The sequence below is a fragment of the Bos taurus genome, chromosome 8 (genome assembly GCF_002263795.3).
Source record: "Bos taurus isolate L1 Dominette 01449 registration number 42190680 breed Hereford chromosome 8, ARS-UCD2.0, whole genome shotgun sequence".
NCBI classification, from domain to species: Eukaryota; Metazoa; Chordata; class Mammalia; order Artiodactyla; family Bovidae; genus Bos; species Bos taurus.
The window spans coordinates 44,414,173-44,438,410 of record NC_037335.1 but is presented as its reverse complement, the minus strand read 5'-3'; the positions used below and the strand labels follow the sequence as shown (position 1 = coordinate 44,438,410).

General features: G+C 39.4%; 1 protein-coding gene across 1 annotated transcript in view; it reads right to left on the bottom strand.

The window, feature by feature from the left end:
• PGM5 (phosphoglucomutase 5) overlaps nt 1–24,238 on the bottom strand; it is a 209,470-nt gene that overhangs the window by 174,427 nt on the left and 10,805 nt on the right. The window contains 3 exon segments of the mRNA NM_001102335.1: nt 3,179–3,304; nt 6,431–6,577; nt 13,402–13,564. Coding sequence (NP_001095805.1) covers nt 3,179–3,304; nt 6,431–6,577; nt 13,402–13,564 — 436 coding nt within the window.

Here is a 24,238-nt window from a genome sequence, read left to right as displayed (position 1 = left end):
AGAAAGCTGAGTGCCGAAGAATTGATGCTTTTGAACTGTGGTGTTGGAGAAGACTCTTGAGAGTCCCTTGGACTGCAAGGAGATCCAACCAGTCCATCCTAAAGGAGATCAGTCCTGGGTGTTCATTGGAAGGACTGATGTTGAAGCTGAAACTCCAATACTTTGGCTACCTGATGTGAAGAGCTGACTCATTTGAAAAAAACCCTGATGCTGGCAAAGATTGAGGGCAGGAGGAGAAGGGGACGATAGAGGATGCGATGGTTGGATGGCATCACCGACTCAATAGACATGGGTTTGGGTAGACTCTGGCAGTTGGTGATGGATAGGGAGGCCTGGCATGCTGCAGTTCATGGGGTCCCATATAGTCGGACACGACTGAGCGACTGAACTGAACTGAACTGAACTGAATAGGAAAGAACAAAACAGCCCAGGAAGAAAACCTTAGAGTAAAGCCCTTGGAAGATAAGTTCCACACGTCGGCTCAGAGCTCCCAGCAAAATTTTTAGCACCTCACTCTTAAAAACAGGAGGAGAAGGGCACGACAGAAGATGAGACAGTTGGATGACATCACCAACTAGATGGACATGAGTTTGAGCAGGCTCTGGGAGATGGTGATGGACAGGGAAGTCTGGCATGCTGCAGTCATGGGGTTGCAAAGAGTTGGACATGACTGAGTGACTAAACTGAATTCACTCTTTAATATGAGACCAAACAAACAGAGTAAAGAACAACATGGGAGAAAGAGAAACTACACAGGGAGAAGACATCCTTTAAAGTATGTATCAGTCATATCCTAATAGAGATCAACAAGATGTGGCAGACTGGCTATAAAACTGAAAAGACTGAGAATACCAAGTATTGGTGAGGGCATAGAGAAACTGGAGACTTCATACTCTGCTGTTAGTGCAAATGGTAGTCACTCTGGAAAATAGTTTGGCAATTACTTATTAAGTTCAATATACACATTATATGACCCAGCAATCTCACTCCTAGGTATTTATCTAAAACAAGGAAATCATATATTCCTATAAAGATTTTTTCACAAATGTCTGTAGCAGTTTATAGTAGTGAAAACCTAGAAATAACCCTAATTGTATCAAATGGTGAATGGATAAACAGAATGTAGTACATCTATATAAAGGTATACTACTCATTAGTAATAAGAAATAACCACTGATACATACAACACCATGAATGCATCTCTAAAACCTTATGCTGAGTGAAAAAAGCCTGAAGAAAATGGCTACATATTGTATGTTTCCATTCATATGGCTTTCTGGAAAAGGTAAAACTATGGGGCAAAAAGCAGATGAGTGATTGCCAGGGACTAGGGGAAAGAGGAGAGGTTAAACTTCAAGGGATGGAAAAGAATTTGTGGAAACAAGGGAAATATTCTATACCTTGACTGTCTGAGTGGTTACATTACTGTACATGTTTGTCCAACTTCATCAAACTATATACCAATAAAGTATCAGTTTTACTGCAAATAAATTTTATACCTCAATACATCTGACTTATTTTAAAAAGATATGGTACTCATGAAACATGAATAGGAAGTTATTTTTAAAAAGAGTTATTTGGAAAACAAAAAAAAAATGTTTTGGGAAATTAAAAATATGACAGTGGAACTGAAAAACAACGGAAGGACTTGGAGCTAAAGTGAGGAAATCTGCCAGAAAGTAGCACAAAACAAAGAGGAGAAAAATGGGTGTTGGGGGAAAGAACAGGATAATTAAAAGATCTGTCCAGTAGAGTCAATATCTAAACAATAGCCATTATGGAGAAAGGAAAGAGAAAATAATGGAGGAATCATCCAAGAAGTAATGCAAGAAAATTTCCCAGAATGAAAGGACATAAGTTTCTAGATTCAGAGGATCCTCCAAGTGCCTGGCACAATAGGGAAATATAGTCCCACACTAAGACTCATCGTTGTGAAAAGAAGGAACACTGAACACATACCAAAGGCCCCAAAAGCCTCTAGAAAAGAAAAAAGGGAAGATTTCAAAACATGAATTAAAAATCAGATTTTTCGAGTTTGGTAGGAATGGCTATAAGACAATGGAGCAATTCTCTCAAACTGTTGAAGGAAAATAATATCCAACCTGGATATCTATATTCAGATAAATACCAATTCAGAATGAGCATAGAAAACAGGCATTTTCAGACATGCAATGACTCAAAACATTTACCTCCCAAGAGCTCTCTCTCACAGAGTAACTGGAGAATGTGCTCCTCCAAAATGTAGGAGTAAATCAGGAAAGCAAAAGGCAAAGGATCCAGAAATAGAAGAGTCAACATAAGAAAGGCATAAAGGGAATTACAGGATGATGCTAAGTGGAGATTTCAGGACAACAGCAGCTCACAGAACTACCAGTGCAGATAGAGATTCCAGGTCTCCAGGACAGTGAAGTGAGAGAAGATTTGACACTAGAAGTGTATGAGGGTTAACAGTGGTAAACACACTTCACAAAAACTGAATAATGAGAAAACAAGATGACTACTAATTCCAAAGAAGTTAAAAAGTTGTGCTGAAAGGAAAATATAATTACAGTATTTTGCATGGCTCAACCACGTTATGATAATCCAGACATTGCATACTGATCTTACCAAAATGATGATAGAACTTGTTTAAGGAAGTGTGCTTGGATTTAGTGAGTGGAGACAGTGAAAAAGAACTACAGATTCATCTTCCATGGTATGAAGTGAGTAACACCTCAAACTGAAAAATCAACAAGGAGCAGTATATTCATAGTATTTAGCAATAGAGAGATAAATACCATCCCCCTCCCCAAAACAAAAGACTGACCCTGGAAAGTAGAAAATTGGGGGAAGGAGTTGTGAAGGATTTTTTTCATAGCAAGCTATGAACTATCTGACTTTTTAAACTATGTACTGTGATCAAAATTTTTTTTTAATTTACAATCTTGCTATTTCCACTCCACACTCTAACAGGCATAGCCTGAAAATCCTATGCTCAAGCTTTTTTTTTCAGTTGCATCAAAAAAGACAGATCAGAGCCCTAAAGCCTTCCAGAGTATCCCACATATCTATCTGAACGTATACATGTCATGTGAATATCTATGAATCCAACCTTCCTTGTAATCCCAGAAACCCAACACACACTGAGGTCTCCTTTACCATTTCTTGTTCACCACTTGATAGAAGACCACATGCTTACCTCCATGCATGGCATCAACTCGGATCTTCAGTTGGCCGGGCCCGGTCAGCAAACTCTTGATGGCGTTAAAGTCAAAAATGGTCCGAAGGAGGTTGAGATAGATATCCACTGGGTCCACTATCTCCACTATGGATAGGAAAGCCAGAGGAGACACCAATGACTATCCATGAGGGATTCTTGGAAGCATAAAAAAGCATGAAATTCTGATCACAATCCCATCATAACCCCACACATTTTCATGGGAAGCAAAGTGCCCATTTGCAGAGAAAATCACAAAGCACAATCAAGATGCTACAAACTTCGCAGATGATTAAATGGTATAAAAAATATCAAGTTGCAAATTCTTTGCAAGTGCAAAATCAACCACAAGAAGAAAGTAATTAAGATAAAACTATGCCTATTGTCCCCACTCTTCTCATTCCATCACCTCCCTCCCACAAACTGCAAACACCTCGATGCTAAGAGGCATCTTGGCAAAACCCGTTGCCTCTCCTGTGGGGACTGGCCAAAAAATAACTCAGCTGGCCTGAAACAATTCAAGAAGTAACCTCAGCAGTGACCCCTACTTTCTAAATGCCATGGTACCAAGCAGATTCAGGTTCTGAACTGGTGATAAAGGATATTTTTCTGAGTTTGTGTAAAGTTTCCCATGTGCCCAGTCTATTACCAGGTTCAGGGTGAGTGCCAGATATTTAGAAATCTTCATTAAACATACATGCTCTCTTGCACCACCCAATGACCAGACAACCAAATCAAGTCTTTTCCATTTATTTCACAGATTCATAAAACCCAGAATACATCATACTTTTCAAACTTGGTGATCAGTACGTAATTAGTAACCAGAAAATATTTTTCCCAGAAATAATAAATATTTTATTTCAGGCACTAAAATTTGTCCATGAGCTCTGCTTTTGAAATTTGTAGTTAAATTTTGAAACTTATGTATGCTGTTTTTCAAATTTTTCAAACACATACTACTTTGGAACCTTGAAACATTTAAACCTGCACTAAAGATATTACCAATCCACCTTTAATAATTTTTAGTAAATCTAGGTGTAATATTTAGTGGGTGAGATTTTATATGTAACATGAAAATATCCCTTCATCTGGTCAAATACACACTAAAAATACTTTCATTGCACTTAAATCAAGTTCAAATATAATAACTTTTTCAAGAACACAGATAGTTTTTAATCATCTTTAATAGGAGGAGGATATTAATCTATGCTCAGTTGTGTCTGACTCTGCAACCCTATAAACTATAGCCCACCAGGCTCCTCTGTCCATGGGATTCTCCAGGCAAAAATACTGGAGTGGGTTGCCATTTCCTTCTCCAGAGGATCTTCCTGACTCAGGGATCAAACCTGCATGTCCTGCGTCTCCTGTATTGCAGGTGGATTCTTTACCACTGAGCCACCAGGGAAGCCCATACTAATCTATAAAATAAATTAATTAAAAGTTTATACAAAATACATCTAAAAATTATTAACATAGTGTACATTACATATATTTTATCACAATAAAAAATTAATCTATAAAATGAAAGGTTATGGCTTGTGAATATGTTTGAAATTTTACTATCTCTACAACATAGCATAATATTTTTGGCAATTTCATTCTGGGTCTAACTTTTAAACTACTTGCCTAAATACATTTGGTATTTATAGCAGGTAAATAGCATTAATACCAAACAAAAATGTAAAAAAACAAGGAAGCAAGTAGATTTCCATGAAAACTGAAAGCTCACATGACATAGTTCTTGCTCTTCATCCTTTAAGATGAAATGCCAAAGACTAAATTGTTTCCAATTAACTCAAGCCTTGCTCAACATTTAAATAGCAAGAATACAGCACATAAATTATCCCAATCGTTTTCCAATTCTTGAGACCAGGGAATGTCTCCCTCTACCTCATGGTGTCTGCAGCCCTGTAGAAAACTCACCAAGCGAGCAATGTAGCTGGAACAGCGGTCCTGAATCTGAGCCACCAAAGATCTGGGTCTCTTGGACAACTAACACAACTGTGAAGACTCAATCAACCAACAAAATTTCTTCCTGACAAGATAATAATACCTGCTTTTTCTGTCATCTTATTTTCCAGTACATCCACACATATGTAATCAAGTATACTTAAATCACTTAGTTAAATAAAATATCCCTTGCTTTTAGCTGTCAAGCCATTGTGTGTATGAATACTCCCAACTAGATTAATAAAATCAGGAATCATTGCATCCTGTAAGTATCACATGGCTTTCAATTAACTTCTGCTCACTAGCTAAGCAAGCAATTGACTCCAAATCTTCCAAGAAAACTGGAAGAGTTGGCCCAACACTGTGTCTCCAAATAGTATATTTCAAGCTCCTCTCTGTCCCTAAAATACCATGTGGCCATGAACTAGGTATTTCACCTTTTGAACTAAATAAATTACTTGTAAAATAAGGATACCATCTTAATACAAACTGGATTTAAGCTGATAGAGGCACTGAAGGAGTTAAAAAAAAAAGTTTGTTTTATTGCTACTTGTATGCCTTCTAGGAGAAAGCAACAGGATAAAATAGAGGGTGAATAATAATATGCATTTACTTGGTATTAATGTTATTACATGGTTCAATACTAATCTACAAATTGAAAGGTTAAATCTGAGGACTTAGAAATTTTATTCACTCTACCATACAGGATAATACTTTTGGCAACTTCATCCTGGTTTTCAATTTTTGAACCATTTTCCTAAATCCATTTGGTACTTAGTGAATTCCTTTGTAAAATCTTCTATCATGGAGCATGGTATAGAGCAGGTGGTCAACCGTGAATTGAATCAAGATAAACTACATGATCCTAGCTTGGAAAAGAAACACCTATCTTCCATGGGAAATTTCAATAACTCCATTACCTTGTTGGGTCTCTTTTTAATTATCTAAAGTATTTCAGCATCTTCACCTTAATTGCTTAGAAAAGTAAAGACATGTGTTGGCAATTCACAGTCTATTCTTGGAACACTGTAAAAGAGTCAGCCGTGAAATGTTCCCTATGTCAAAAATGATAGAATTTGGAAAGCAGTTGTTGAAAGTTGCCAGTTCCAAATATCTTGGCTGCTCTCATTTCCCTCCGCACCACACTCAGTTTATATCTATTTATCAAGTGCCACTCCTAAAATTGATAATTCCATCACTTTTGTATGTGCTCTCCTCTGAAGAAAAAATGTCACCTCCATCCACAGAGTTCTAATTTTCTTCAAAATACAATTTCCCAATTACCTCTAAATGGTTTGAATTTGTTCTCCAGGTCAAATTCTTGTCTTCCTAGTCGAGACAGGTCAATTCGCAAATCAGGGCATATAGTGTATTCCTCGATTGTTTTGCTGATTTGGTAGATTTTGTCTGAGACGACATCTGGAGCAGGACCTAAAATTGGAAAATAATACGCCACCAAAAATAAATTTGCATAAAAAATAAATCAGAGAAATGTTAGCTCTTCCTCCACCAAGCAGGAGCAAGATTTGTGTTCTAGACAACAGTCAACAGTTCACAGTTCAAATGGCTTCAGTATTTCTTATCCATCCACTCTGGAGGAAACGGGGCCAGCCTCACCTGTTCATGCAGGCCAATAACCCACATGTTGCTTTGTTTTAATCCACTTCTAAGCAATGAGACGTCTTCCCTAAAAATAGTTGCACACCTGCCAGGGAGACCCGGTTATGTCATCAGCTTTATTCAGGATATGAGACACAAACAGGATATGCATTTGACAGAAGTGAGGGACTCCAGGGTTAAACTGCAGCCTCCCAAGTGCACCCAGAGAAAGTATGACTTCTACTCCCAGGTCTGCTGCCTATTTGGTGTATAAGTTGACCAGGGTACGTTAGTTTTCCCAACTCATACTCTCTAGTGACTCCCAAGTTTTCAAAGTGAAGTTTAAAATATCTGACGCACATCTTCACAAGGTCAAGTTGACAATTAAGGTGAAGTGATAGGCTTTAAATGAATTGAACATAAAATCAATAGCTGTCCTCCTTTTTCTTTTTAATTTTTATATCTTACTGCAAGCTACTTTGGATTTTTTGCAGTAAGTTTGGGAATCAAGTAAATAAGTAGATTGAAGATCTAAAATATAAATGATTGACAGATAGATAGCTTTGTGTATTGATCTCACTCACTAGTTACAATTTTCCATTGAACTGCAATTGTTTCTTCATTTCTCTTCTATCCCAGCCCTTAGAACTATGCTATTCAATTCAATAGCCTCTAGCCACATGTGGCTCTTGAACACTTGAAATATGACTAGTTATACTGACATGTGCTATAATTATAAAATACACACCAAATTTTGAATAGTATAAAACCAGAATAGATTATATTCATAATTTTATAGTAACATGTTGAAGTGATAATATTTTGGATATATCAAGTGAAATAAAATATTTTATTCATTTCATCTGCTTCTTTTTACTATTTTATGTGGCTACTAGAAAATTTTTAATTACATGTATGGCTTACAATATATTTCTATTAGACAGTGCTGCCTTAGAATATAGCACGGTAGTTGCTGTTTTAGTCACTAAGTTATGTCCAACTCTTCATGACCCCATGGATTGTAGCCCTCCAGGCTCCTCTGCCCATGGGATTTTTCAGGCAAGAATACTGGAGTGTGTTGCCATTTCCTTCTCAAAGGGATCTTCCTGACCCAGAGATCAAACGTGAGTCTCCTGCATTGGCAGGAGAATTCTTTACCACTGAGCCACCAGGGAAGCCCATTTCACTGTTATCACCTCCCAAAAAGGTTCCTTGAACATATAAAAAGGAATAATTACCAAACTCATCAAGCTGCATACATTAAATATGTACAGGTTTTTAATATATCAATTACACCTCAATGAAGTGGGGAGAGAGGGGAAAGGAATAGCAATAGCACCATTTCACTGGATGGAAAAAAGCCTAATATATTTTAATACCCCCATGTTCTTCTACAAGAAAAGTGAAGTCCACAAAGAAATAAACATAGTCCTTCTCAACTTCACTCCTTACATTTTTCATTCTTTTGCAAAACTTAAAAAATTAAATAGAGTTACTTATCTTTGCATTTTTTTTTAAGCTTTCCAGATGACATATGAATATCCCTCAGGTACTGCGTTATGTTCTTGGGATACTTCCATCACATTTTAAAAGTCTCTGTCTGAGTTTGTTACGCCAAAGCACACGGATTTCCAAAAGTAAAACAAGTTGTAACCAGCTAGATGCTGCTCAGTCAGCCATGCTGATAACCTCTGAGGTCATCAAAATCCTTTGTATTTCTTTGAGTGAGTGAGTGAAGTAGCTCAGTCACGTCTGACTCTTTGCGACCCCGTGGATGGTAACCTACCAGGCTCCTCCATCCATGGGATTCTCCAGCAAGAATACTGGAGTGGGTTGCCATTCCCTTCTCCATTGTCATCTCTTTACATCCTCCCAGTTCTTAACATCTTCCGCTCTAATGACTTCTTCTTCATTTAAGTCAGTTCCTAGTACAGTCATGCCAGAAACTGTCTCTTGAAATTCTTATTTCAAAAATATCAAATTTGAGTATCTTCATTCCACAAATTCCTAATCTTCTATCTACCCTACTTCTACTCCATACTCCTGCTGAACCTGCTCTCCATTCCTATACAGAAGTCCATCATCACTTGATTACTCCCAGACTATTGGTCCATTCTCATTTCACTGGTTTATTATCCCAGAAGGACCCTCTGGTCTAGCATTTGAGCCTTTCTGTTCGTTGTTAGAATAATAAGACAAGCCAACATTTGTTGAAATTTACACATAACACATTTCATGCCTTATGTGGAATTTAGCACACACAAAAAGTATATGAAGTGAGAACTATTAATATCTTCATTTTCCAAATAAGGAAACTGAACTTGGAAGAGATGACTTTAAGCAAGGTCACATCACTGGTATAACAGAGGGTGGGTTTGAATCCTAAGAGTCTAATGTCAACTCAGACATTCTTAACAACTACCAGCTCTCCTGCTGCTCTGCCGTGCCCACACTGTCATTCCCCACCGCCATCATCTGCTCCACTGCTGCCATTACCAGACTCCCAAGTGCTGCTGAAGGCAGTCGTGAAACAATCCAAACTGGTTACCCCAAAAAATGAGGCTGCTTAAGTTTACCTTGATCCCCACAATTCCTCAGGTATCCTCAACAAATTCCCCAGAGGACCTTTTAGAAAACATCTCTATTTATCCCAAGTCCCTTAGCTATCCTTGCTCCATTATCTTCAGTACAGTTCAGTTGCTCAGTTATGTCCGACTCTTTGCAACCCCGTGGACTGCAGCACACCAGGCCTCCCTGTCCATCACCAACTCCAGAGCTTGCTCAAACTCATGTCCATTGAGTCAGTGATGCCATCCAACCATCTTATTCTCTGTCATCCCCTTCTCTTCCTGCCTTCAATCTTTCCCAGCATTAGGGTGTTTTCCAAGGAGTCAGTTCTTTGCATCAGGTGGCCAAAGTATTGGAATTTCAGCTTCAGCATCAGTTCTTCCAATGAATATTCAGGACTGATTTCCTTTTCCTTAGGACTGACAAATTTGACAGGCAACATTTCCTCCTTTTCCTTTACAAGAGGGATAAGCAACTCTTTCCCAAAGTTTGCATTCTATACCCCTCTAGATGCTTCTTTCCCCCAGCTCTGCCTTTTCACTCAGAAGTTCTGCCCACTTCTTGGAATCTAGGTTCCAAATGAGCTCCACAACTCATGACTTCTGTGATACTGGTCAAGTTTTTTAAGCCACTTTTATTCCTCAGTGACTTCATCAGGCTGTTATGAGGATTAAATGAGAACATGTATGTAAAGTTCCGAGTATGTAGCTTGGTACACTCTAAGTATTTAAAAAAGTATTTTTATTATTGATTCCTTTTGTCCTCTAGCATCTTCTCCCCTATTTACAAACATGCTCAGAAAAGTCCTGTTCCATAAATAATTTAAAAGCAACATAGCTTTAGATGTGTCCTATTTCTCTGGATGTACCTACCAATTCTGTAGACATTTTGCCTTTTAACTTATTCCATGAGATGTATCTGTATGACACTCAATGGAAGAGATGACTGTGTGCAACTTGCAACTTCGGATGAAAGATGTCATGATAAAACTCACTCTAAGCAGGAAGAAGCCAACTGAATCTCTCCATGCTAGCAGGAATGTTAGTCTCATTAATGACACCAAGACATGTAAACATGAAGAAATAAATGTAAAAGGAAAGACTTTCAACATAGTTAAAGGCTAAATGATAAATTCAACCCCCTTCACCTATTCAGGATATGACTGAGCAAGTCTCATAACCTCCTGAAATTCAGTCTAAAAAATGGTTATTTAAATAGTATCTTTTCCTTTTATACCTCACAAATTATCACAGAGATGACTGAGATTCTCTTATAAGATATTCAGTCAGATATTAATTCAAATATTTAAATACATTATTTAGTTTAGCAACTTTTATATTACTTATATATTACATTTCATTGCCATATTCTGAGTACATGAAATGTCCTATATTATAAGTATATAGAATACCTGCACTTTGCATATTTTTTCCTGAAATATTCAGTAGCTTCTGCAAGACTAAATGTTGGCCCAAGGTGTGCTTTTTGGTGAAGCAGGGTTTCTTGAATCATACCTTCAAAAATAAGGCTCTTCATAAAAGGTTGTTTTTTTTTTTTAAACACTTGACTTGAGTAACATTCTTTCTTTGAATAATATCCAAAATGGCTGCAAGGAGGGGGCAATCATGTACTTCCCTTTCAAGATGTGCTACTGTGCCTGGGCCAGGAATGCTTCCTAAGGGCAACAGTTGTTGGTTAAAATTCAGCTCCCACCCACATATACATGAAGACTTAGTGTTCTAGATTAAAAGAGATTTAAGAGACTTAAAAACCAAATGCAACGCATGGTTCTGGGACAAAACTTGGCTTTAACAAAGCAGATGTAAACAACATTTGGGGGACACTCAGAAAATTTTAAATATAGATGAGATTTTAGATGACATTAGAGAATTACTGATTTTTGTTAGGTATGATCATATAGTTATACAGAAATACATCTTTATTTTAAAGAGATGTAGTCAGAAATATTTAAGCCTTCATGCTGTAATTTACCTTAAAAGTCTTTAGGGGAAAAAAGCAAATGGAAAAACAGTAAGGAATATATGGTATCCATTTATTATTATCCTTCCTACCCTACATTTTATACATGTTCAAAAATGTTTTAATTCACCCTTATACACATATCCCACCCCACTAGGACTTCTAAACTGTCCATGCTCATTCACTACAGTTGTGTCCGATTCTTGTGATCCCATGAACTGTAGCTGCCAGGCTCCTCTGTCCATGGGATTCTCCAGGCAAGAATACTAGAGTGGGTTGCTATGCCCTCCTTCAGGGGATCTTCCGACCCAGGGATCAAACCAGCGTCTCCTCAGTCTCCTGCACTGCAGACAGATTCTTTACCACTGGCCCACCAGGGAAGCCCTTCTAAACTATAAATTTCTATAAATACAAGAAAAAGTGAAATAATTCTAAGCAGGTTAGTAAGAGAAAGTCAACACTATAGGAAAGGGAGAAGGTAGGACTTATGCTAAGAAGTCCTCTGTCTGCCAATGTGACCTTGAGCAAACAGCCTCTCAGGGCTTTGATCTGTCTATTTGTAAAATGATGGGAATCATCTAAATGACTTTGAGGGTCTGCTTCAACTTTAAAATCCAGGGTCCTTCCATGTCAGATAAGCATCAGTATTCAACCATTTCACTGTGCTGAGGAGTGCAGGGGACCAAGAGACTAAATGGGTATAAGACCCCATTGTGCCCCTTCCTTGTCACATCACCTGAGGCAACGTGATGCTTAATTTTACATGTCAGCTTGCTTGTGTCACAGAGAGCCCAGATGTTCAGTTAAATGTTACTCTGAGTATGTCTGTGAGGGGTTTCTGGATGAGATTAACAGTAGACTGAGTGAAGCAGACTGCCCTCCCCAGCATGGCTGGGCCTCACCTACCCCACCAAAGGCATGGACAAAACAAAAAGCCTGAGGAAGGGAGAGTTCCCTTTCCACCTGACACACTGGTGCCGCCCGGCTTTCAGACACGGACTCAGACTGGAACTCACACCATCAGCTCTGCTGCTTCTCAGGCCTGCAGACTCAGATCAGACCTATATCATCCACTCTCCTGGAAAGATCTTGGCACTTCATAGCCTCCATAATCACATAAGCCAATTCATTAAAATAAATCTCTTTCTAGATCTTCCTGGACTTACAAGTTACATTCTGACTAACCCATTGTAAACTGAAAATATCATAAGTCAAAAATGCATTTAATACACCTAACATCGTGGCTTAGCCTAAGCTATCATAAGAATGCTGAGAACACCTTGGTAGTCTACAGTTGTACAAAATCATCTATCCTGAAGCCTGTTTTATAGGAAAGTGCTGAATATCTCATTTAATTTATCAAATACTGTACTGAAAGAGAACAACAGAATGGGTGCAAAGTGAAAGTGAAGCTCACTCAGTCGTGTCTGACTCTTTGTCACTCCATGGACTGTATAGAATTCTCCAGGCCAGAATACTGGAGTGGGTAGCCTTTCCCTTCTCCAGAGGATCTTCCCAACCCAGGGATCAAACCCAGGTCTCCCACACTGCAGGCAGATACTTTACCAGCTGAGCCACAAGGGAAGCCCAAGAATACTAGAGTGGGTAGCCTGTCCCTTCTCCAGCAGATCTTCCCGACCCAGGAATCAAACAAGGGTCTCCTGCATTGCAGGCAGATTCTTTACCAACTGAGCTGAATGGGTACAGAGCAGTTGTAAATGTACTGGTTGTTTACCCTTGTGATTGGGTAGGAGCTGCACTTGCTGCCCAGCATCACGAGAGAGAATTATACAGCATTGTTAGCCGAGGAAAAGATCAAAATTTGAAATTCCAGTGAAACAAGGTTTCTACTGAATGCATATTGCTTTTATACTATAAAGTATAAAGTCAAAAAAATCTTTAAATCAAACCACCATTAAGTTGGAGACAATCTATATGTCCTACTGGTTCTGCTTCTCTGGAAAACCCTGACTACTACAGGCATCTCACTAGACTTTTCTGAGCCATTCCCTCTCTGCCTTGCTTGTATGACATCATGGGGTCATTGTAAGACCATGATATAAGAGGAAAGAAACCATGACAATTAAGGCATATTCTGAACTACATACCTCCATTGGCAACATTAAACTTCACTCCAAACTCTCCTCCTGGTCCTCCAGGGCAGTGGCTGGCTGTCAGGATGATTCCACCAGCTGCCTTGATCTTTCTGATAATGCAGGACACAGCAGGCGTCGACAAGATGCCATTCTGTCCAATGATCAGTCGACCAATCTAGATTAGCCAGAAAAAAAAAAAAAAATCAATCTGGTTACATGGGATTGAAGTACATTTCTATGAGAAAGTGTCCCAGGCTCTGTTAGTACATACTGGTCACTTGGCAAAAAGAACTGAGTGGGCTTCAGGTGCGAAGAGATGTGTCGGGGCACGGGGAGGCACCTCTCTGGCCCAATATCTCCAAGACCATATGGGACACCCATGTCTCGTAGTCACTTATTAACCTGTAAGGGAGATATGCCTCATTGCTTTTCAGCAGTTTAAAACACCTGATTCTGATGACCAAAGGGTTAGCTTGACTCATATAAGAAGTTCTTAGTTTGTTATTGGCTCATAAACTGCACCTGTACATTCTGGAAATTACAAGAAAGAAAAACAGAGCACTTCTCTGCTTCACCTTCCTTCCCTGCCTCAGCACAAGCTCACACAGGAGGGACCTGACTTGCTACAGCCTTGTTGTCAGCAAGTGTATTTTAACTGCACTCGGAAGCCCCAGTTTCCTGAGGGCAGAAGTCCTATTCTGGCCACTAAGTGATACCATGTGCTGGGGACACTGGGGAAATCCAGCCATGCTAGGCAGTGATCTGGAGGTCATCCATCTGTGTGGCCAGACTCTATAGCCATGAAATTGAGTTTTAAAAAAGAAAGAAAGCAGCATAGCCCTGTAGAGCATTACTCTGAGTGCTTTGTTTTCAAATAGGACCCAGTGTCATCCAATGCAGTGGTTCTCAAATGTTGCTACCAATTAGAATCATTAATGAGAACCGGAAGATTCTTACTACTAAGAGTGCCTCAGGATCAGGCATGGCAGGGGAGGAGCCTGAGCTCCACAGGCATTTCCAACATCCAGTCAAGTTTGGTGATCAAACCCTCTCCTTACTCAAAAAACCAGTGGCATGGGCATCACTTGGGAGAAATGCCAAACCTCAAGGCCCACCCCACACTTAGCAAGATCCCTACCCTTCCACATAATTCACTTGTCCTTTAAAGTCTGAGAAGTACTGGCATAGCCTTGAAGCCAAGACCAGCTCTTATGTCCAGCACAATTGCAAAGTTACCCTGGCACCAATAATAGCATTGCTGGAAGTAAGTCATTGACCAAATACAACAATGAGGAAAGATATAGGAAAAAAAATTTCTTAAAGATCAAACACAAGAGCTCCAAAAATAAAGCAGTTTTGGGATAATTTAGTATGGAAAGACACTCAGCTACAACATCTCCAGAGTATATATTCTCAAGTGGATGAGGTAGATTATAAACAAATAAACCTAGTAGTAGTGGTAATAGTAATAGTAGTATTAATAGTAATTACTGGTTGGATAAATACCAGAAAAAAATCAGTGGGATCTGTGACAATAATGGGGTGTTAATTTTAATAATAGCATAACAATTATAGTAATAATAGCTAACAGAGCTTAGATTTTACTCTAGGTATTCCAGGAATCCATGGAAGGGTTTTAAGCACTAGAAGTGACCTTATCAGTTATAAAGATCATGGCTGAGCAATCCAAAAGATCTTATTAAAAAGCAAGTCATATCATATTAGCAAAGCATTCCAACGACTGTCCTCATGTCCCACCAACCCCAGGTAAAGTCAAAGTCTTCAGTCCACCAGGCCCTCCGTGATCTGACCCCATCACCTGCCACTCTCCACTCCCCTTCCTCTCTCTGCTCCAATGACACTGGCTGGTCTCCTGTCCCTCACACACAGCAAGCATGCTTTGTGCTTGCTCTTTCCTCTGCTTAGGACACGCTTACCAAAGTATCCATATGCCTGCCTCCTCCTGTCTTTCGGTTACTATTCAATGTCAACTAATCAAAGACAGAACCCATGACAGTCCTACATAGTACAGCACACATAAGTCCCTAATTTCCTTTTGTCCTCTATTTTCCTTACTTTGTTTAGTCCTTTGGGTTACACACATTACCCTTTAATATTTTCCATCTTATTTATTTCCTCACTACATATAAGTTTCACTGCTATACTCTTGAGACTCTGGAACAAATCTAGCATATAGTAAGTATGCAATAAATATATTTAACAGAATTAATAGAAAAAATAAGTGATGAATAGGCTTTCTATTAATTAATTCTATTCATTAATTAAAAAATTTTATTCATTAATAAAAAATGAATAGAATTAATGAATAGAAAAAAATGAATGAATGATGAGTGAGTGGCTGCAATGTTAAAAAAATGCATTAGAGAGTGAGAAGTAGAAGAGAAAAAGGAGAAAGATCAGATGGAAGGCTATCACGGCAGAGCTGAGTGTGGACCCTGTCTTAGACTAGACTAGAAGCGGTAGAAATGAAGAGAAGTGATTCTATCTGAAAGTATCTTTGGAAGGAGAATGAACAGAACATGTGGGTAGAATGAAATATGGAATGGAGACACTACGGTAGCCAGCCTTCAAGATGGCCCCCAACAATCCATGCCTCTGGCATTCATGCCTTGGTGCAGTCCCCTCCCACAGTGAATAAGGAAGATCTGGGTGTTTAGTAGAACACTGCAAAAGTGAAGGTGTGTGACTTCCCAATAAATGACACTGCCACTTCTGCCTTGCTGTCTTGGATTGCTCACTCTGGGAAATAGTGGCCACCATGTCACTGGGACATTCAAGGAGGCCCTGTGCAGCCACCTGGACCGAGAGCACCTGAGTTCTCCCACCAACAGCCAGCATCACTTTCCAGCTATGTTTAAGTGTGTAGGTGAGCCATCTTGCACTGGACTGTGTAGACCCCACCGACATGCAGCTATGTCTGAGTCAAAACAACCTGCCTCCTCGCCCATAGAAACTGTGAGCAATAATAAATATCCGTTGTTATTTTAAGCCTGTAAGTTTTGTCATAATTTCTTACACAGAAATAAATAAAACAGGGACAGTGAGGAAAGGAGTCAACTCCCAGCTTCTACCTTTAATAATCTGATGAACGATGGTAACATTTATTAAGATGGGAAAGATATAGGACAAAAATTACATTCATTTTTTCCAGAGCCATGATAAATCATGTTCCAGGTGCTTTTGTTATATTTTATTTCATCATTCAACTCATTTTGAGTATTACCATGAAACAAGCAATGTTGAAGACCTTGCATATGCAGCAATGCAACTATTCTCAAGGAGTACGCCTATATATTCCAAAGCCTGAAAAATATTTGTAACTTAAATTCATTATTTTCTCTCTCTCCCATTTTTTCAGAATTATTCTTATAGAAATAATTCTCAAAGGGCGGAAAGTTATGTGTGTGTACACATTTCCTACAGTGGGATCTAGATATTGGAGGTGAAAAATTTTAAACAATTCCTATAAATGTCTAATCATGAAGAACCTATCAAAGTGTGATGTCTGAACTTAAGGAATATTCTTCAGCCATCTACAAGGGTAATCATGAAGATCGACCAGTTGGGCAGACTGGGTGAACAGTCCAGAGTTATGCTCCTCTTCCATAGGGCAGAGCTGTTGCTGGGCAACAGATGCCCAGCCAAGGGCTACATTCTCCAGACCCACCCTTGTAGCTATGTGTGGCCGTGTGACCAATTTTCAAAATGAGGAAAAAACTAGTGTGAGAAAGAACAGAAGTAATGCGTGTTTGTTCTGGCTAGAAACATTTGTTCTGGCTACATGTTAAGAGACGTTAATACGCCTTTCTCCTCACTGTTTATTTCCCCTTTCAAAAGCTCTGACTTTTGAAAGTCAACAAGTGACCATGCAGCTCTAGGAGATGCCAGCACTAGAAGGTGGAAAGTACCTGAGTCCCTACCTCTTCATTGGATGGACAAGAGTCTTTGCCCACCAGCAACATCCACATTGGACTATTATGTGAGTGAGATAAAAATTTCTATTGTTTTAAGGCAATAAAAATTGCCTAAATTTCAAGTTTATTTGCTGTAACAACTTACATTTTCTTAAGCAGTAGAGAAGGAACATAGACAATAATTTAATGCTAAGTCAAAAATGCAGAAATCTAAGTAACTTTTAAGCTATCACAAAAATGTACAATTACGTACACTTTGGGGCTAGCACTTAGAAAGTAATAAATAAATAAATATGCAAAGAAATAAAAATGTATAGTTTGTTAAATAGCAAAGATTATAAACATATCTTTATCTTGTTAAATTTGAATTTTTTAAAGATAACATCTAATCTGTTTAAAGTGAAAAAATACACTTGAATAAAATTTCAACCTAAAACATTTTAGTTATCAGTGGAAATTTTACCTGTGTAGATCTACTCATTAACCCCCCAATATGCCCCCCAAAATACAGCAATGCTGGACACTGAGGATAACTCTAGTTGAGAGAATTCTAAAAGGAAACAAGTGCTGGAGGAGATGGAGGAGAATAAGTGATGAGGCTTCTAAGATAAGACAAGGAAAATCATGAAGATATTTGTGTACCACAGGAGCGCTCACCAAAAGGGGCCCTCAGCAGAAGAGGATTTAATCAAGGGGCTAAGATGACCTGCTCCATCAGTACCAGTCAGCCTCTTTCCCCAGCAACTCCTGTCATTGTCCAATGGGCTCGTGAACACAGTGGCCAATGATGGCAGGGACAGAGGTCAAGCGTGGGCTCACCACATGGACCTCTATACACTGAGGCCAACATGGCTGCATCTACCACTGAGGACTCCATCTGCCCCCAGCAGAGACCAACCCTCAGTCCAGTCTCCACCTGTGTTCATATCACCTCTGTGCGTCTGTGTTCTCCTCTGTGAATTCTCCCCCTCCCAATTCAGTTCAGTTCAGGTCAGTCACTCAGTCATGTCCAACTCTTTGCGACCACATGGACTGCAGTACACCAGGCTTCCCTGTCCATCACCAACTCCCGGAGCTTGCTCAAACTCATGTCCATTGAGTCGGTGATGCCATCCAACGATATCATCCTCTGTCATCCTCTTCTCCTGTCTTCAATCTTTCCCATCATCAGGGTCTTTTCAAAGGAGTCAGCTCTTCTCATCAGGTGGCCAAAGTATTGGAGTTTTAGCTTCAGCATCAGTCCTTCCAATAAATATTCAGGACTGATTTCCTTTAGGATTGACTGGTTGGATCTCCTTGCAGTCCAAGGGACTCTCAAAAGTCTTCTCCAATACCATAGTTCAAAAGCATCAATTCTTCGGCACTCAGCTTTCTTTATAGTCCAACTCTCACATCCATACATGACTATGGAAAAACCGTAGCTTTGACTACATGGATCTTTGTGGGCAAGGTACTGTCTCTGCTTTTTAATATGCTGTCTAGGTTTGTCATAGCTTTTCTTCCAAGGAGCAAGCATCTTTTAATTTCATGGCTGCAGTCACTATCTGCAGTGATTTTGGAGCCCAAGAAAATAGTCTGCCACTGTTTCCACTGTGTCCCCATCTACTTGCCACGAGGACAGAATTAGATGCCATGATCTTAGTTTTTTGAATGTTGAGTTTTAAGCCAGCTTTTTCACTCTCCTCTTTCACTTTCATCAGAGGCTTTTAGTTCCTCTTTGCTTTCTGCCATAAGGGTGTGTCATTTTCATATCTGAGGTTATTGATATTTCTCCTTGATTCCAGCTTGTGCTTCATCCAGTCCAGCATTTTGCATGATGTACTCTGCATATAAGTTAAATAAGCAAGGTGACAATATACAGCCTTGATGTACTCCTTTCCCAATGTGGAACCAAGGCAAATGTCATCAGAAAAGCTTTGGCTTTCAAGATCTAATAACTGGTTAAAGAAATAAAACCGTTGGAAGCCCTGTTGTATAAGTAAAAAGCACCCCAAAAGTTAAAAGATCTAGATTTAAGTCTTGGCTCTACCCCTGATCTAAGGCAAATCATGTAATTTCTCTGAGGCTTGGGTTCTTCATCTGCAAAGTCAAGAAGGTTCAGAGTCATGAAAAGTTACTTAAGATGGGATTACATAAACCCTCTATGAGCTTCAACATGACACAAATCATGCTATTGCCTTACCCAAATTGTCTCCCCTCCCCCATTTAAAATTTAATTTTAGACCTTAGATAATCCTTTAAACTACCACTTCCCTTTCTGAAAGTCTTAGAAGTACCATCCTCTGCCAATGTTGCAGACTGCTACCTTGCAAAGAAAAGATGGTCTACTTCCAATACTGGCTTTGGTTTTGTTTACAGCACTAAAGTAGGCAACATCTGACTTTTACTCACATGTGAAATCCAGTCGCAGCCTGGGGAGGTCTGAGCTGTGTCACTCTGCTGTTCCCTCACTGACCCTCTCAAAGGGGCACTGGAGGAAATCCATGCCCATACCATATGATCTGTCTTTTCTTTGTTTGTTTTGTTATCAATTTTATTCCATTCTTCTTCAATGCTCCATGTGATGATTTCATGTTCCCATGCTGGAAGAGTTTATTTACTAAAATCCTTGTACAAGAATTGAATTCTTTAAGGGATGAAATCCATCTCAAAAAATAGCCATAACAACTATCTTAACAATTATATACTTCAACTAGAATTTGTTTTCCTGTTAAGTGATATTGCTTTATTTTGAGAATAGCCTTGACACTTAACAGGATACATTTTTCATTAATTCTTTTTTAACACATTCAACAAGTTCCTTTAAGTGAAGGGGCACTTCAGTAACATGGTTGGCTTGTCTTTCAATTTGCAAAGTCCTATTGTTAAAGTGATATTCTAGGCCTCACTTAATGGATTATTAAAAATCTTAGTAAGAATTTTGGAGGCCTTTTCTTAAGAATTCAAATACATTTCAGATTTTCTTGTAAATCGAGGATTCTCTGAACTGTATATGATAATGTCTGTGTTTGGCTGGAAGAAGAGAAATCCCACCCAGCCCTGCACCAACCTGGGTGGGCCTTGCTGCCCCTGAGAAACACGTCTTTCAGTTCCACTAGGAAAGGGGGCAAAGTAGACCCGAGTCATGGTCACTCGCACATTCACATGAAGGCACACAGACACAGGCCCCAGGGTCTACGGGGAGCCATGAGAACACTGTCACACAGGCGCCTGCAGACACACGTGAGGTACACACCTCCCCAGACACACAGATCCACAGAGCCAGCACGAACTTGTCACCCCGTCTTAACTTCTAAATGCTTGGGAAAGAGAGGGTGTCGGCTGTACCCATGTACAATTGTCATCAATCATATCCCATGATGCAGTTACTCATAATCCCTCTGAGTCTGTTCTTCTAGATTCCAATGTCTTCCACCGACTCTTAAACCTCACCTAGATTGCATCACTGTTTACTCCACCCATGAATGGGCACAGCAAGTACCTCAGGATTCGATATGCCCCTCCACATACCAAAGACCAGTGTCCTGAGAAAGAGAAAATTTTATTATATGAAGCTTTCTCCCAGCATGTCCATACTTTATACCACGTGCTATATACAACGAATTATTTAACTGCTTTTATTTCTGATGGCTCCCTCTTTTCAGAATACTAACAACTACTCTTCTAAATTAGATTTAGTACGAGTTCAGTTTCTAATTAACTCAGATTAAAGTTCTAGAGAGCAGCAATATATAATTTAAACCCTGGGGCTAAAATCTCAAAGTAGATGCAGAATTTTGATTCCAAATGATTATTCCCCAGCAACATAACACTAATGAAAGCAGGATTGTTTTCATGTGTAAACTCCCGTAAATAAGATTTCCCCTTTATGATTTCCTTTTAACTTTAAATGAGTAATAAAAAAAAAAGAGTCCCAGAGAGAGAAAAGAAAAAGTAAGCATGACATTCTTCAGTATCCTCTGTTCACTATGTCACATCCCTGTAATTCTCAAAGTGAATCAGAGAGAGTTAAAGAGCACACGAGACAGAAACTTCCTTGATGGTTCACAGAGAGTGCTGGTCAGGACCACACAGCCTCCACCACATCCACCTACGAAGTGCATGGAAAGTCATAAACACAAAGATGCCTGTTTCTCATCTTCTTGGTTAAACAAAAAACAAAAGCCATGAAGGAAACCCAGAGTCAAACTGCCGTGGATGGCAGGGCTTCAGGCTCTTGTCCCAGCTGTCAGAGACGAGTGCCAGCCCCTGATCAGTGCTGCACACGAGTAAGCAGGAGATGGTGAAGTGGAATTTTGAGAGATAACAAACTTAAGACATGGATGTGATTATCCAAACATCAAGGGACTTCTCCATTTGCACATGGATAATTGTGCAGTTACACACTTTGTTACGGGGAGACCAGATGGGAGCAACAGAGCTCATCCTCAGCTGCCTGTTGCCCTCGAAGTCTTGACACACACCCAGGAGCCAGAAGGAGAGATGAGCTCTCATTAGATCCAAACCAATATGGGTTTCACATTCAATTCCAAACCTCTCTACAGGTGTAGAAAAGTCACAGGTATCTGCAAGTTTGGCCCAAGTTCTGTTCCTCAATTAGTCCACCAATCCTCAAGGTCTCGCTGAGCAGATATCAAGCTTTCCTTAAGTACAAACTGGGGGCAACGAAACTGGAGCTTACGTTCCTACTGGTAATTAGGTGCTTGGAAGATACTGAACTCTACCTTAAGATAGAGGACATGGCTCACTGAAATAAAAAAAGGGCCTATCTGCTGCCGCTTTTCAAAGTGATCAAGCCATTGGATACCTGGATAAGAACTATTGAATCTATCCAGGTCAAGAAGGCAGGATTGAGTGCCCTGAGATAAACTGAGATTTTGGTATTCAATGGGAAATGATGTAAAAACAGATTTGCCACCTACCGACTATATGACTTTTGAAAAGATTCTGAAATCTCTGTATTTCAGTTTTGTTACCCAAAAGATGTAGGGTGAAAGATAGCAACAAAGCCGAACTCCATCCAGTACAGTGTCTGGCACCCAATAAATCCTTGATGTATTTCCTTTGTCTTCCTTGCTGGTATCATTTCTTAATTCTTAATTATGAATTTCTAATTCACAGTAATTGAACACTTTGATGTTTTACTAACCTGCAGTCATTTTTTAATCATATATATATATATATATATAACACATTTGAAGAAGTGAAGTGAAGTGAAGTGAAAGTCACTCAGTCATGTCCAACTCTTTGCTACTCCACGGGCTATACAGTCCATGGAATTCTCCAGGCCAGAATATGGGAGTGGGTAGCCATTCCCTTCTCCAGGGGATCTTTCCAACACAGGGATTGAACCCAAGTCTCTCACATTGTAGGCATATTCTTTGCCAGCTGAGCCACAAGGGGAGCCCTATATGACATTTATATATTTTATATGTGACATTTATACATATATGACAAATACATATGTGGAATATATGACATTTAGGAATTATTCTTAAGAAGAAAAAAAAATCATCTGTAAATCTAAAAGTGATTACAGTAAACATTTCAGTGTCTACCTTTTGTCCATGTGTCTTTATGTATCCTCCTCTCTCTTTCATTTACATACTTATATATTTTTACAAAAGGGAAAGATGTAGCCAACATCTTTCACTTAATATATCTACTCCTTCCATGGAGCCTATCTTTCTCTCTCACTGAATATTTTTCCACAACGTTATTTTAGTGCTGTATAGTCTTCCATTATTTAAAGGTAGCATGGTTTACTGACCAATATAAATGTGCTCTTTTAGCTAAGTTTTTATACGTAAATAGGAAAAGGAGTTCGTCAAGGCTGTATATTGTCACCCTGCTGATTTAACTTATATGCAGAGTACATCATGAGAAACGCTGGGCTGGAAGAAGCACAAGCTGGAATGTAGATTTCCGGGAGAAATATCAATAACCTCAGATATGCAGATGACACCACCCTTATGGCAGAAAGTGAAGAGGAACTAAAGAGCCTCTTGATGAAAGTGAAAGAGGACAGTGAAAAAGTTGGCTTAAAGCTCAACATTCAGAAAACTAAGATCATGGCATCTGGTCCCATCACTTCATGGCAAATAGATGGGGAAACAGTGGAAACAGTGGCAGACTTTATTTTTTTTTCGCCTCCAAAATCACTGCAGATGATGATTGCAGTCATGAAATTAAAAGACTCTTACTCCTTGGATGGAAAGTTATAACCAACCTAGATAGCATATTCAAAAGCAGAGACATTACTTTGCCAACTAAGGTTCGTCTAGTCAAGGCTATGGTTTTTCCAGTAGTCATGTATGGATGTGAGAGTTGGACTATAAAGAAAGCTGAGTGCCGAAGAATTGATGCTTTTGAACTGTGGTGTTGGAGAAGACTCTTGAGAGTCCCTTGGACTGCAAGGAGATCCAATCAGTCCATTGTAAAGGAGATCAGTCCTGGGTGTTCATTGGAAGGACTGATGCTGAAACTGAAACTCCAATACTTTGGCCACCTCATGCGAAGAGTTGACTCATTAGAAAAGACCCTGATGCTGGGAGGTATTGGGGGCAGGAGGAGAAGGGGACGACAGAGGATGAGATGGCTGGATGGCATCACCGACTCAATGGACATGAGTTTGGGTGAACTCTGGGAGTTGGTGATAGACAGGGAGGCCTGGCGTGCTGCGATTCATGGAGTCACAAAGAGTCAGAAACGACTGAGCAACTTAACTGAACTGAACTGAAAAAATGTTTGAGGACTAACTCACACTATGGAATAAATTAAACTGAAAGTAGCTTGCCACTAATTAAATAGAAAAATAGTTGTGTCAATGGGATTCTCCATGCAAGAATACTGAAGTGGATAGCCATTCCCTTCTCCAGGGGATCTTCCTGACCCAGGGATTAAACCCAGGTCTC